The 14,712-nt window shown below is 57.4% G+C and overlaps 1 protein-coding gene across 5 annotated transcripts in view; it reads right to left on the minus strand.

The window, feature by feature from the left end:
• LRP1 (LDL receptor related protein 1) overlaps window positions 1–14,712 on the minus strand; it is a 131,319-nt gene that overhangs the window by 20,566 nt on the left and 96,041 nt on the right. For all 5 annotated transcript variants that reach the window (XM_071455986.1, XM_071455985.1, XM_071455983.1 and 2 more), the window contains exons 51-68: window positions 14,506–14,622; window positions 13,423–13,551; window positions 13,233–13,355; window positions 11,612–11,752; window positions 11,346–11,533; window positions 10,518–10,701; window positions 9,857–9,942; window positions 9,487–9,606; window positions 7,896–8,083; window positions 6,789–6,994; window positions 5,490–5,678; window positions 4,989–5,137; window positions 4,131–4,224; window positions 3,733–3,849; window positions 3,531–3,650; window positions 2,620–2,742; window positions 1,878–2,003; window positions 699–815 (exon numbers count right to left, since the gene is read on the minus strand). In XM_071455986.1, the coding sequence (XP_071312087.1) occupies window positions 699–815; window positions 1,878–2,003; window positions 2,620–2,742; window positions 3,531–3,650; window positions 3,733–3,849; window positions 4,131–4,224; window positions 4,989–5,137; window positions 5,490–5,678; window positions 6,789–6,994; window positions 7,896–8,083; window positions 9,487–9,606; window positions 9,857–9,942; window positions 10,518–10,701; window positions 11,346–11,533; window positions 11,612–11,752; window positions 13,233–13,355; window positions 13,423–13,551; window positions 14,506–14,622 (2,517 nt within the window). The remainder of the gene's footprint in view (window positions 1–698; window positions 816–1,877; window positions 2,004–2,619; window positions 2,743–3,530; window positions 3,651–3,732; window positions 3,850–4,130; window positions 4,225–4,988; window positions 5,138–5,489; window positions 5,679–6,788; window positions 6,995–7,895; window positions 8,084–9,486; window positions 9,607–9,856; window positions 9,943–10,517; window positions 10,702–11,345; window positions 11,534–11,611; window positions 11,753–13,232; window positions 13,356–13,422; window positions 13,552–14,505; window positions 14,623–14,712) is intronic.

Here is a 14,712-nt window from a genome sequence, read left to right on the forward strand (position 1 = left end):
GGTGTCCCCTTGGCACAGGGACAGGGTCAGCACTGCCCCAAAGGAGGGCATGGATGGCACAGGGACAGGGACAGGGTCACCACTGTCCCCAAAGGAGGGCATGGATGGCACAGGGACAGGGACAGGGAGAGGGACAGGGACAGCACTGCCCCAAAGGAGGGCATGGATGGCACAGGGACAGGGTCACCACTGTCCCCAAAGGAGGGCATGGACAGGGGTCAGTGCTGCCCCAAAGGAGGGCATGGATGGCACAGGGACAGGGTCACCACTGTCCCCAAAGGAGGGAATGGATGGCACAGGGTCAGGGTCACCACTGCCCCAAAGTTGGGCATGGATGGCACAGGGTCAAGGACAGTGCTGCCCCAAAGGAGGGCATGGATGGCACAGGGACAGGGACAGTGCTGCCCCAAAGGAGGGTACAGGGACAGGGACAGTGCTGCCCCCATGGATGGCACAGGGACAGGGACAGTGCTGCCCCCATGGAAGGCACAGGGACAGGGACAGTGCTGCCCCCATGGAAGGCACAGGGACAGGGACAGTGCTGCCCCCATGGATGGCACAGGGACAGCTGTGTCCTGGCTGTCCTGGCTGTCCTTGTCTCTCCCAACCACCAACCTAACAGCACAGGAGGGGCTGGGGGCCCCAAAGCTGTCCCCTGTGCAGTGCTGGGGACAGCAGGGGCTGGGGGTGGCACGTACTGCAGCTCTCCTCGTCAGAGTTGTCCCCGCAGTCGTTGTCGTAGTCGCACTGCCAGCGGCCCGGCACGCAGCGGTTGTTCTTGCAGCGGAACTGGTACGGCTCGCACGTGCGCTCGTCTGGGGGGACAGCAGGGACAGCTCAGGGACAGGGACAGCTCAGGGACAGGGACAGGGACAGGACAGGGACAGATCAGGGACAGGGACAGGGCAGGGACAGGGCAGGGACAGGACAGGGAACTGGTACAGCTCACATGTGCGCTCGTCTGGGGGGACAGCAGGGACAGGTCAGGGATAGGGACAGGGCAGGGACAGGGACAGGACAGGCACAGGGACAGGGACAGCAGGGACAGGGACAGGTCAGGGACAGGGACAGGGACAGCAGGGACAGGGACAAGTCAGGGACAGGGACAGGACAGGGCAGGGAACTGGTACGGCTCGCACGTGCGCTCGTCTGGGGGGACAATGGGGACAGGTCAGGGACAGGGCAGGGACAGGGACAGGGCAGGGACAGGGCAGGGAACTGGTACGGCTCACACGTGCGCTCGTCTGGGGGGACAGTGACAGGGACAGGACAGGGACAGGGCAGGGACAGGTCAGGGAAAGGGACAGGGACAGAACAGAGAACTGGTACAGCTCACACATGCGCTCGTCTGGGGGGACAATGGGGACAGGGACAGGGCACAGACAGGGACAGGGACAGCTCAGGGACAGGGACAGCAGGGACAGGGACAGGACAGGGAACTGGTACGGCTCACACGTGCACTCATCTGGGTGGACAATGGGGACAGGAACAGGGCTGGGACAGGCCAGGGGTCAGCACTGCTCCACACGATGGAAGGGATGGGACAGGGACAGGGGTCAGCACTGCCTTGTATGACAGGAGGATGGGACAGGGACAGGTGTCAGCACTGCCCTGAAGGAGGGCATGGATGGGACAGGGACAGGGACAGGGTCAGCACTGCCCTGAGCATGGGGAGGGACAGGACAGGGACAGGGACCAGGACAGGGGTCAGCACTGCCCTTGTACCTCCCTCTCACCCAGCCCTGCCCACGCCACCCAGAGAGGAGCAGCTGGAGCTCCTGGGACACCCCAGAGGAGCCAGCCAGCTCCAGGCCAGCCTGTCCCTCAGAGAACAGGGACACAAATGCCACTGGCTTGTCCCCAGGGCCCCTGCTCACCGCATTCCTCCTTGGGCTCATCAGATCCATCCCCACAGTCGTCCTCCCCGTCACATTTCCAGCGTGCTGGGATGCACCTGCCCGAGTCCTTGCAGCGGAACTCGTCCACACCACAGGTCATCTGGGCTGCAGGGGACAAATGGGACACAGGGCACTGCTCAGGCCTGTGCTGCTCTCTGCAGGGCTGATGGACAGCCTGGAGATGGGTGAGAGCTTGGGGTACTCCTCCCTTTCATGCAGTTCTCCAGGGAGAAGTCAGGGGAGGAGGATCCCAGCAGGACAGAGCCAGCAACAGCATCAGCCACTGCTCACAGGGACTGAGAGAGGGAGTGAGCAGGAATTGAGTTAGAACTGAGCAGGGACTGAGCAGGGAATGAGCAGGGACTGGGGTAGAACTGAGCAGGAACTGAGTAGGAACTGAGCAGGGATCAAGGTAGAACTGAGCAGGGACTGAGCAGGGACTGGGGTAGAACTGAGCAGGAATTGAGCAGGAACTGGGGTAGAACTGAGCAGGAATTGAGCAGGAACTGAGCAAGAACTGAGCAAAGACCAAGGAGGAACCAAGGAGGGACTGAGCAGCGACTGAGGAGGGACCGAGGTCGAACTGGGCAGGAACTGAGCAGAAACAGAGCAGGGACCAAGAAGGGACAGAGCAGGGACCTGCCACCCCTCCAGCACGCAGAGGTGCCCGGTGTGGGCATTTTACAGTGGGCAGAGCCCCCTCCCCACACAGGTGCCTTACTGCAGTTAGCAGGTTCATCAGAGCCGTCCACGCAGTCGTTGTCACGGTCACAGACCCAGACCCGGGGGATGCAGCGCTTGGTGATGGCACACTGGAACTGGTTGGGGGCACAGGTCACCTCAGCTGCAGCAGGGAGAAGGGGGGGTCAGGAAAGGCAGCAGGGCAGGCAGGGACAGCCATTCCCTTCCCCAAAAATCAGCCCTGGGGTCGAGAGGTGTGTGGGTGCTCCAGGGATCACAAGGGGTGCTCATGGAGATGGAGCAGAGCCATAAAATGGCCCCAGAAGACTCCAAGCTATGAGGGGACAGGGCAGAGGCCACCAGATCCCTCAGCTGGGCTACAGGCTCAGCCCAAATCCACTTTGAGGGAATTAAAGATTTCATTCCCACTCGGAAAGAGGGCAGAGGCCACTAGATCCAGGCTCAGCCCAAATCCACTTTGAGGGAATTAAGGATTTCATTTCCACTCAGAAAGAGGGCAGAGGCCACCAGATCCAGGCTCAGCCCAAATCCACTTTGAGGGAATTAAGGATTTCATTCCCACTCGGAAAGAGGGCAGAGGCCACCAGATCCCTCAGCTGGGCTACAGGCTCAGCTCAAATTCCACATCAAGGGACTTAAGGATTTCATTCCCACTGGGAAACAGGGCAGATCCCTCAGCTGGACAACAGGCTCAAGGGACTTAAGGATTTCATTCCCACTAGGAAACAGGGCAGATCCCTCAGCTGGACAACAGGCTCAAGGGACTTAAGGATTTCATTCCCACTAGGAAACAGCAGCGGGGACAGAGGGTCTGCAGAGAGCAGGGGTATGGAGAAAGCCCTGGCACAACCCAGGGAGCCAAACACCCCAAGAGCCCCTCAAATCTGACCCACAGCAGCTCCCAGCTGAGCCCCAGAGCCCCCCACTCACGACAGTCCTTCTCATCCTCTCCATCCCCACAGTTGTCCTGCCCGTTGCAGCGGAAGATGCCGGGGATGCAGCGGTTGGTGTTGGTGCACTTGAACTGGCTGGGCAGGCAGACGTGGATGTCTGGGGAAGAGGTGACAGTCAGGGGGGTGACAAACAGCATCTCCACACTGTGGAGGGTCACAGGGGGACACAGGGAACCTACCACAGTTGGCCTCATCGGAGTTGTCCTGGCAGTCGTTGTCGCCGTCGCAGATGAAGGCGGGGTTGGTGCAGATCCCTGTGGAGCACTGGAACTGCCCTGGCCTGCACTTGAACTCAGCTGTGGGGTAACACAGGGCCACAGGTTTGCTCTGAGGAACATTCTCAGGGCACATCTCAACCTCAAACCCTCGCTCCACCCCTCTGGTGTCATCTGGACACCCTCTGGACTCAGCATTCAATTCTGGGCTCGGGGCCTGCTCCATGGCACAGATGTGTCCCACTGCTCCCTGAACCCTGCTCTGATTGACCCTGCCCTCCCTGGGGCTGTCCCAACAGCCACCCTGCACACCCTGGGGGACGCTGGGACACGCTGGGGCTGTGTCACCCCCTGGCACTCACGGCAATCCTCCGGCTCATCCGACCGGTCCCCGCAGTCGTCCTCGGTGTCGCATTTCCACCAGAAAGGGATGCACTTGTCATTCTTGCAGACAAACTGAAGGAGAGAGCAGCTCGTGGGGTGGTTCAGGATGGGGAGGGGGACCCCAAATTTCATCCCCTGTGAGCTGAGCCAAGGGCACTGATCCTGTGCTGTCCCCTCCAGGTATTCCCAAATCCTGACCCAGAGCAAAGCCTTAACCCCACCCAGGCCCTTGGGATTTGAGGAGAGGGGTAAAAGAACATTCCAGAGCTGGAGGTTCTCTGGCTCCACTTCAAACATGAGGTGCCACAGCAGGGAGGTGCTGCCTGCACCCAAACAACACCTCATTATCACTAGGGAGATCATGGCAGGAGGGACACGGGCATGGGGAATACCCAGGCAGGCAGGGACAGGCAGGGACAGAAAGGGACAGGAAAGGACAGGAAGGGACAGGAAAGGACAGGAAGGGACAGGAAAGGACAGGAAAGGACAGGAAAGGACAGGCAGGGACAGGGAGGAACAGGAAAGGACAGGCAGGGACAGGAAAGGACAGGAAGGGACAGGAAAGGACAGGAAAGGACAGGCAGGGACAGGAAGGGACAGGAAGGGACAGGAAAGGACAGGCAGGGACAGGCAGGGACAGGAAAGGACAGGAAGGGACAGGAAGGGACAGGAAAGGACAGGAAAGGACAGGAAAGGACAGGAAAGGACAGGAAAGGACACACAGGGACAGGCAGGGACAGGCAGGGACAGGCAGGGACAGGCAGTGATAGGAAAGGACAGGCAGGGACACAAAAGGACAGGCAGGGACAGGCAGGGACAGGCAGGCAGGAGCTTACCTGGCTGGCAGTGCAGTTGGACACACAGGTTTTGCCATCACTGCCCAGGTAGAAGTTGGTGGGACAGGCACATTTGTGCCCCCCACCTGGGGACAGCAGGCAGAGGTTGCTGCAGCCGCCGTTGTTGGTCTTGCAGGGGTGGTTGGGAACTGGGGAGAGCAGGGTGACAGCAGCAAGTCAGACCAAGCTGGGGACACTCTGACCCTTGTCATCTGCTCCCTGGCATCCCCCCGCATCCCTTTCCTGAGGTGGTTCCCCAGCACCCCCAAGCTGTGCTCCGTGAGAAATGAAAATGAGAATTTGCACTTCTATTTCTCTAAAGTATCCAGTCTTATTTGCAAGGCCACCCTTTGCAACTTGTTTCTAGTTCCATTTCTCTCTCTCTGTCCTATTCCATGGCATTTCCAAGTCAGCATTTCTTATCTCAAGGTTTGCATACAGTGTGAGCCTTTTTGTCAGGCCTTGAGAATTGTCTGCAAATCCATTTCCCACGTTGCTCACCGTCAGGCTGGCGGTAGGGGTGGTAGATGTGGATGTCCATGGGCCTGTGCAAGGTGCTGATCAGCAGGGTCTTGTTGGCTCCTGTTGTCTTGTGGGCTCTGTTGATGGATTTGGTCTCCCAGTCGGTCCAGTAGATGAAATCCTCGAAGAGGGTGAGCGCAAAGATGTGAGGGATGTCCTGGCTCAGCACTGTGAGGGGAGCAGGCACTCAGAGAGGGGCTGAGCCACCTTCCCCTCCCACAAAGAAGCACCATGGACACAGAGGAGTGGCCAGAGCTGGGGACTGTCCCCAACAGCACTGGCTCCAACACCTGACCCAGAGCCTGGGTGTGCTGGCACCCATGGAGCTCAGGAGCAGGCACTCAGAGAGGGGCTGAGCCACCCTCCCCTCCCACAAAGAAGCAGCACAGAGGACACAGAGGAGTGGCCAGAGCTGGGGACTGTCCCCAACAGCGCTGACTCCCAGAGCCTGGACACCCCCAGGATGTGCTGGCACCCATGGAGCTCAGCACTGAGAGAGGAGTGGGTGCTCAGTGAGTGCCATGTTCGCCTCCCATACACAAGGACACAGAGGAGTGGCCAGAGCTGGGGACTGTCCCCAACAATGCTGGCTCTCACTCTAACACCTGACCCAGAGCCTGGGTGTGCTGGCACCCATGGAGCTCAGGAGCAGGCACTCAGAGAGGAGCTGAGCCACGCTCCCCTCCCACAAGGAAGCAGCAAAGAGGACACAGAGGAGTGGCCAGAGCTGGGGACTGTCCCCAGCATTGCTGGCTCCAACACCTGACGCAGAGCCTGGGTGTGCTGGCACCCATGGAGCTCAGGAGCAGGCACTCAGAGAGGGGCTGAGCCACATTCCCCTCCTACAAGGAAGCAGCAAAGAGGACACAGAGGAGTGGCCAGAGCTGGGGACTGTCCCCAACAGAGCTAACTCCCAGAGCCTGGACACCCCCAAGGTGTGCTGGCACCCATGGAGCTCAGCACTGAGAGAGGAGTGGGTGCTCAGTGAGTGCCATGTTCCCCTCCCACACACAAGGACACAGAGGAGTGGCCAGAGCTGGGGACTGTCCCCAGCATTGCTGGCTCCAACACCTGACCCAGAGCCTGGGTGTGCTGGCACCCATGGAGCTCAGCACTGTGAGGGGAGCAGGCACTCAGAGAGGGGCTGAGCCACATTCCCTCCCACAAGGAAGCACCATGGACACAGAGGAGTGGCCAGAGCTGGGGACTGTCCCCAGCATTGCTGGCTCCAACACCTGACCCAGAGCCTGGGTGTGCTGGCACCCATGGAGCTCTCACCCGTGTGCCTGTTGGAGCCATCCAGGCTGGCAAACTCGATGTAGTCCTCCCGGGCATCAGCCCAGTAGATCCTGCTGTTGATGTAGTCGAGGGTGAGCCCGTTGGGCCAGGTGATCTTGGTGTCCACGATGACGCTGCGGTTGGTGCCGTCCATGCCGATCTTCCCGATCAGGGAGTGGTCACCCCAGTCTGTCCAGTAGAGGTAGCTGGGGGTGAAGCACAAGAGATGCTGAGTTGGAAACCACAGAAATTTCTCCCTTGAGGGCTGTGAGGTTCTGGCACAGAGTTGTTGCTGCCCCATTCCTGGAAGTGTCCAAGGTTGGATGGGGCATGGAGCAACCCGGGATAGTGGAAGGTGACTGGAAACAGCAATGGGGTGGAACAAGATGGTCTTTAAGGCCCCTTCCATCCCAAACCACCCCATGACTCTGTGATAAATGGAGGTGCACAGGCACAGGGTAGGGAAAACCAACCAGTTGCCCCAGAGGCCAAGAGGAAAGGCTTGATCCCATCTCCCAACCTCTGGGACTACAGCAAGATGACCACAGCCCCTTTCCCCAAACCTCAGGGCATGGAGCAACCTGGGACAATGGGAGGTGACTGCCCACAGCAATGGGATGGAACAAGATGGTTTGGGATGGGTTCCTTCTGTCCCAAACCACCCCATGACTCTGTGATAAATGGCAGTACACAGGCACAGGGTACACAGGGAGTGGTCACCCCAGTCTGTGTCCAGTAGAGGTAGCTGGGGGTGAAACACAAGAGATGCTGAGTTGGAAACCACAGAAATTTCTCCCTGTGAGAATCCCTGGCACAGGATGCCCGGAGTTGTTGCTGCTCCATCCCTGGAAGTGTCCAAGGCTGGATGGGGCATGGAGCAGCCCGGGATAGTGGAAGTGGGGTGGAACAGGATGGTCTTTAAGGCCCATTCCATCCATGACTCTGTGCTAAACAGAGGTGCACAGGCACAGGGTCGGGAAAAGCACCCCAGTGGCCAAGAGGGAAGGCTTGATCCCATCTCCCAACCTCTGGGACAGCAGCAAGATGAGCACAGCCCCTTTCCCAGCTCAGAGCAGAGCAGCAGCCCCACGTGGCCCAGGCTCTCACCCGTTCTGCACGTCCACCACGAGCGCGCGGGGCTCGCGCAGCCCCGAGTTGACCAGCACGGTGCGGTAGGCCCCGTTGAGCTTGGACACCTCGATGGTGTCACGGCCCTTGTCACACCAGTAGAGGTTTCCTCCCACCCAGTCCACGGCCAGCCCATCAGGATTGCTGAGCCCAGTGCGGTGAAGGACCTGCCAGGAGGAGCCAGAGGCGATGGGGATGAGCAGAGAGAACCAAACCTTGATGTCTCAGAGATGAGACATCACTCCCTTCTCAGGTTTCGATGGGATATTAGGAAGAAATTCCTCCCTGTGAGGGTGGGGAGGCCTTGGCAGAGGTTGTCCAGAGAATCTGTGCCTGCCCCAGATTCCCTGGAAGTGTCCAAGGCCAGGTTGGATGGGGCTTGGAGCAGCCTGGGATAGTGGAAGGTGTCCCTGCCCACGTCAGGGGAGTGAAACTGGATAAACTTTAAGATCCCTTCTGCCCCAAATCATTCCATTCAAAAGCTGATCCTCTCTAATATCATCCTAATCATTAAGAAGCTATGAACCAGCATTTGCCTTTTAAGCTAAAGAAAGAGGGCTTCCCCCCCTCATTAATGGTATGCCTCAACTAAACCCCAGCCCCTGATTTTTTATCATGCTCACTTCATGACTCACTTTCTGTTTAATTATCCAACCCAAACTTCTGTCATTTGTATCAATAAATCCCCCCTTCTTTGACAACTCCATGACTCTTCCCCCAGCCTTCCTTACCCCACATTTCAGGGAAGCGTGGAGCCCACCCCTGCTTGGTGTGGAGCTACAAAACACCCCCCAGCAACTGGGGCTGGCTCCCAAAGGCCAGTGATGACCCCAGAGCTGGGCAGGAGGTGGGTGAGGCCCAGGGATGCCCCAGGGGGTGCCCATGTCCCTGATGCTGGCAGGGGGGTTTATTTACAGACACGAACGAGACGGGGCTGCTGCAGAATGAGCCTTTCCAGCATCAGTCTCATTACATGATTACCACAAAGGGAAGATGCCAGCAGCTCACAATCCAGGCAGCAGGCTAGAAAACTTAATGTTATAACTCACTTTATGAGCTCCTTGACCAATCCCACAAAGCAAAAGCACATTGACAGTAGTTCTATCCAATCACTATAAGCACAGGTACCTTTGGTTAAACAACGCTTGCTTATTTCGAATACAATACCTGCTTGTAAGCCCTAAAACACAACGCACAGAGCTCCATTATTAAGCTTTAACTTTCCTAATATCTTGCTAGATAAACTTTCTGCAGCTTAGAGAGCTATTCAGACAAGTGTTAATACACAGGCCATTGTTCTATTTGCCTTTGCTTTTCCTACAGTTTAAATAATTTTTCTGCTGACCTATCTCATGGCTGCTGCTTTAGCTCTGCTCACAGTTCTGCTGCATCTGAGGCCTGCCTTTTGCAGCTTTCCCCAAAACCCTCTGATTTTGTAGATTTTCACAGTGGGGGACAGGGACACAGAGGGGACAGGGAGCACAAGGGGGACAGGGCTGCAACCACAGGGACATGGGGATGCTCTCATGGGTGAATTCCCTCCAATTCCGTGGATGCCCACAGTCCCCACCTGGACGTTGCTGCCGTTGATGTGCATGCGGCGGATCATGCTGCCCTGCGTGGTCACATCTGTCCAGTAGATCATCTGCTCCCTGTAGTCGAAATCCAGAGCCACAGCGTTGTTCAGCCCCTGGAGAGCAGGGAGGGAGAAAGGTTGCAGCAGCCTCAGTGGCTGCCATGGGCTCTAGAGGGGTTTATAGAGCCCACAGCCTCCCTGCCTCACAGTGACCTCCTGACATTTAGATGGATCTGCCATTCCCCTGAGAAGCCAGGAGCCCAAACTCCTCAGCTGGCAGCTCCTGTGTCCTTCAGGGCTTGCTCCATCCCCAAATGCCCTCCACATGGGGCTGCTGTGCCTCCTGCTCCCACTCACCCCTCACCTGCTTGAGCAGAGTGTAGTTGGAGCCGTCCAGGTTGAGCTTCCTCAGATAGTAGCGGTTGGCGAAGATGAGGAAAGGCTCTTCATCTGCACAGGGAAAGAGGGAACAGTGTTGCAGACATCTTTCATGAAAAATCCTTTCTTAGGGTTTTTCCTTGTGAGAAGCTGCAGTTTCAGCAACCAAAAGTGAACAATGGTTATCTGCTGCTGTGGAATGCAACAGGTAGACCCGTGATTGGTCTCCTGTGGATGTTTGGATTTCCTGACCACTCATGGCAGAGCTGGCTCTTGCTCTCTGTCTGAGACACAGATCTTTGTTATTCATTCTTTTCTATTCTTAGCTTAGCTAGCTTCTGAAGAAACCTTTTCCTTTCTATTGCTTTTTAGTATAGTCTTAATGTAACATATATCATAAAATAATAAATCAAGCCTTCTGATCATGGAGTCAACATTCTCGTCTCTTCTTCATCCTGAAGACCCTTGTGACTACGGTCACAGAAAAGTGGCAGGGGAGCACTGCTGGGATGTGGGCAGAACCCTGCAGACCTGCAACCCCTCCCTCATGAGCTGGGGGCAGCCACCTCACCCTCCATCTCCAGCGCCAGGAGCATCCCACGGTCACCAGGAACCTCCTGAGCTCTGCGCCCACACCTGGCTCTCACCTGTGACAGCCTTGCAGCTGGTGGGGTCGTCAGGTCTGAGCTTGTAGCCCTCAGTGCAGAGGCACTTGTAGCTGCCCAGGGTGTTGATGCATTTCTGGCTGCAGGGGTAGGTGGTGGAGCACTCGTCGATGTCGATGCACGTCTTCCCATCGTCCTTCAGCCGGAAGCCGGGACGGCATCTGCACTGCAGGAGCAACCCGGAGCTGTCAGACACCTCCAAGGCAGGAGGTGGCAGGTGCTGGGAGGTGACAAGTGTCACCATGGGACATGCAGAGTCAGCAAGGACAGCTGAGATGCACAAACAGGGCTTGAAGAGCCAGTGTCACGTCCCTGGCCCAGCTGGCACAGGACAGACACAACCCGCGGAGGAGGAGGAGAGGGAACAGCAGGAGCTGTGCTAGGGGAGGTTTAGGCTGGATATCAGGAAAAGGTTCTTCCCCCAGAAGGTGGTCAGACACTGCTGGCTGGCACAGCCCTAGGAGAATTTGGACAACTCTCAGGCACAGAGTGAGATTGCTGAAATCTCCTGGCACAGGACAGACACAACCTGCGGAGGAGGAGGAGGAGGAGAGGGAGAGGGAACAGCAGCAGCTGTGCCAGGGGAGGTTTAGGCTGGATATCAGGAAAAGGTTCTTCCCCCAGAGGGTGATCAGACACTGCTGGCTGGCACAGCCCCAGGAGAATTTGGACAACTCTCAGGCACAGAGTGAGATTGCTGAGATCTCCTGTGCAGGAGCAGGAGTTGGACTTTGTGGGTCCCTTCCAACTCAGGGCATTCTGTAATTCCACAATCTCTGCAGCCAGCGCCCCCAACCCGTGTCCCCCTACCTTGTACCCAATCTTGAGGTCCTCACACTCCTGGGAGCAGCCACTCAGCTTCTTGTTGAGGCACTCGTTGATGAAGCAGTTGAGCTCGTCAGAGCCGTCGGCGCAGTCGTTGTTGTTGTCGCAGAGCAGCGCCTCCGAGATGCAATTCCCGTTCTTGCAGAGGAAGAAGGAGTCGTTGCACTTGTGTTCTGCAGAGAGGAGGTGGCAGTGATCAGTGGGGTGGCTGGCTGGGATTCCACTATCCCCCCCCAGGAGCCCAGAGGTACCTGGGCTGCTGCAGCGTGGGTTTTTGGGTGCCTCATCCGAGTGGTCGTGGCAGTCGAACTCGCCGTCGCATTCCCACTGCCGGTTGCTGAGGCAGCGGCCGTTCTGGCAGCGGAACTCGTGGGGGCCACAGGTGGGATATTCTGGGGGAGGGTGAGGGGCTCAGCCAGCAGCCCACCCTCCTCAGCCTCCCAGAGGCACCGTGGGGACACTCAGAGAGAGGGGGAGGCAGCGTGGAGGCAAAGCTTCCTGAGCTGCTGGCAGTGATGGGGACAACACAGAGCAGCTGGCCTGGGACAGGGCTGCCCTGCACACATATGGAACTCCCTGTGGGTTTGGATCTTTGAGTGGGTTTGGATCTTTCAGTGGGTTTAAGTCTCTCTGTGGGTTTGAATCTCTCTATGGGTTTGGATCTCGCCGGGGTTTGAATCTCTGTGTGGGTTTGGATCCCTCTGTGGGTTTGAATCTGTTGGTTTGGATCTCTCTGTGGGTTTGGATCTCTCTGTGTGGGTTTGGATCCCTCTGTGGGTTTGAATCTGTTGGTTTGGATCTCTCTGTGGGTTTGGATCTCTCTGTGTGGGTTTGGATCCCTCTGTGGGTTTGAATCTGTTGGTTTGGATCTCTGTGGGTTTGGATCTCTCTGTGGGTCTGGATCTCTCTGTGGGTCTGGATCTCTCTGTGGGTCTGAACCTCTCTGGGGTTTGAATCCCTCTGGGATTTGAATCTCTCTCACTAGGTTTGGATCTCTGTGAGTCTGGATCTCTCGGTGGATTTGAATCTCTCTGTGTGGGTTTGGATCTCTCAGTGGATTTGAATCTCTCTGTGGGTCTGGATCTCGGTGGAGTTTGGATCTCTGGGTGGGTCTGGATCTCTCAGGGTGGGTTTGGATCTCTCAGGGTGGGTTTGGATCTTTCTGTGGGTCTGGATCTCTCTGGGTGGGTCTGGATGTCCCTGTGGGTTTGGATCTCTTGGTGGGTTTGGATCCCTCTGTGGGTTTGGATCCCTCTGTGTGGGTTTGGATCCCTCTGTGTGGGTCTGGATCCCTCTGTGTGGGTCTGGATCCCTCTGGGTGGGTCTGGATATCCCTGTGGGTTTGGATCCCTCTGTGTGGGTTTGGATCCCTCTGTGTGGGTTTGGATCCCTCTGTGTGGGTCTGGATCCCTCTGTGTGGGTCTGGATCCCTCTGGGTGGGTCTGGATATCCCTGTGGGTTTGGATCCCTCTGTGTGGGTTTGGATCCCTCTGTGTGGGTTTGGATCCCTCTGTGTGGGTCTGGATCCCTCTGTGGGTCTGGATCCCTCTGTGTGGGTTTGAATCTCTCTGTGTGGGTCTGGATCCCTCTGTGTGGGTCTGGATCCCTCTGTGTGGGTCTGGATCCCTCTGGGTGGGTCTGGATATCCCTGTGGGTTTGGATCCCTCTGTGTGGGTTTGAATCTCTCTGTGTGGGTTTGGATCCCTCTGTGGCTCTGGATCTCTCAGTAGGTTTGGATCTCTCTGCATTCCCTCTCTGGGTTCCCTCTCACCAAACCCCTCCAGGGTGATGAAGCCCCTCCCAGGGCACTGTCCCAAAGCCCATGAGGACCCAGCAGGGTCAGTCCCCACGCAGGGTCCCACAAACACCCACCACATTCCGGGGACTCATCGGAGCCATCACCGCAGTCGTCATCGTGGTCACAGACGAAGTGCTTGGGGATGCACTGCCGGTTCCCACACATGAACTCCCTCTCGTCACAGGTGTTGTTGTACACTGCAAAGGGGCACAGTCACCACCAGCCCCCAGCCTCCCCCAGCCTCCCCCAGCCCCAGGCACTCACAGCAGCCAGCAGCGAGGGTCTCATCAGCCCCATCAGCACAGTCCTTGTCCCCGTCGCACAGCCAGCGCTCCGGCACGCACACGTAGGTGCCAGGGCACTGGAAGGATCCTGAGCTGCAGGTGGTGAGCCCTGGGGAAGGAAAGAGCAGGATGTGTTGTGGTGCAATGTAATATTCTGTTTTAACCTCTCCTTTCCCCTTCCCTTGCCCCTGCTGGGTGCTGTCCGTCAGTCCTGGCATTCCAGAAAGGGCCTCATGTGATTGATGAAGTTCAAAAGATGCTTCTCAACCCTGGGGGACATTGGGCCATCCAGGTGTCCTTTGTCCCCTGAGACTTCCCCCCCATTACCTGGTTGGTGGCTCCCTGCCCCTTCCCTCCCCTTCTCCCCGGGGTTAAAAGGAGCAGCAACCACGGGCTCAGGGAGTTCTGTGGGAGCTGGTGCTGGATTCAGAGCCCAGAATAAAGCTCTGGATCCAAAACCTGCAGCAGAACCAAGTCCTTTTCCTTCACTTTGCTTAAAGCCCCTCTGCCAGAGCTAAACCTGAGCTCCTGCAAGCCTGGATTTGTCCCAAGCACCCAGCTGCAATATCCGGCCAGCCAAAAGTGTCTGTGAGGTGAAACCACCACAGCTGCTGCCTCTGGTCAAGCAGCAAGGGCTGGACAAACCCAGGCACGTCCCATTTGGCAATATTGGGATTTAATTCCAATATATTGGCACCCAACGTGAGGCAGCTCCATCCTGGGGCTGGATCAGTCAGGGAAGAGACCCCTGAGGTGGCACCCTCACTTTTGCTGCAATATCCAGCCAGCCAAAGGTGTCTCTGAGGTGAAACCACCACAGCTGCTGCCTCTGGTCAAGCAGCAAGGGCTGGGCAAGCCCAGGCACGTCCCATCCAGCTATATTGGGATTTAATTCCAATAAGGATGGAGTCCCATCACCCCACTGCTGGAGCCCCAGCAGGTACAGATACACTGAGCCCACGGGTGGGAGAAGGGATGGGCAGAGGCAGGAACACCGATGCAGGAAGGTGGTGCTGGAGCAGGAAGGGACAGAGATGGGGAAGAAAGGCTGGAGCAGACTCACGGCAGCGACTGTCCTCGTCAGAGCCATCCCCACAGTCATCAGCCCCATCACACACCCAGAGCTTGGAGATGCAGCGGTGGTTGTTGCACTCAAACTGCACAGGGTAGCAGAACTTGTCTGGGGGAGGAGAAGAGCAGGAGATGGGGGTCAGAGAGAGGTGATAAGGGGAGGAGAAACCAGCAGAGCATGGCCAGGCTGGGCCAGCCA

The sequence above is a fragment of the Agelaius tricolor genome, unplaced genomic scaffold, assembly GCF_023055355.1.
Source record: "Agelaius tricolor isolate 1412-34295 unplaced genomic scaffold, bAgeTri1.0.p SCAF_55, whole genome shotgun sequence".
In the NCBI taxonomy this organism is placed as follows: domain Eukaryota; kingdom Metazoa; phylum Chordata; class Aves; order Passeriformes; family Icteridae; genus Agelaius; species Agelaius tricolor.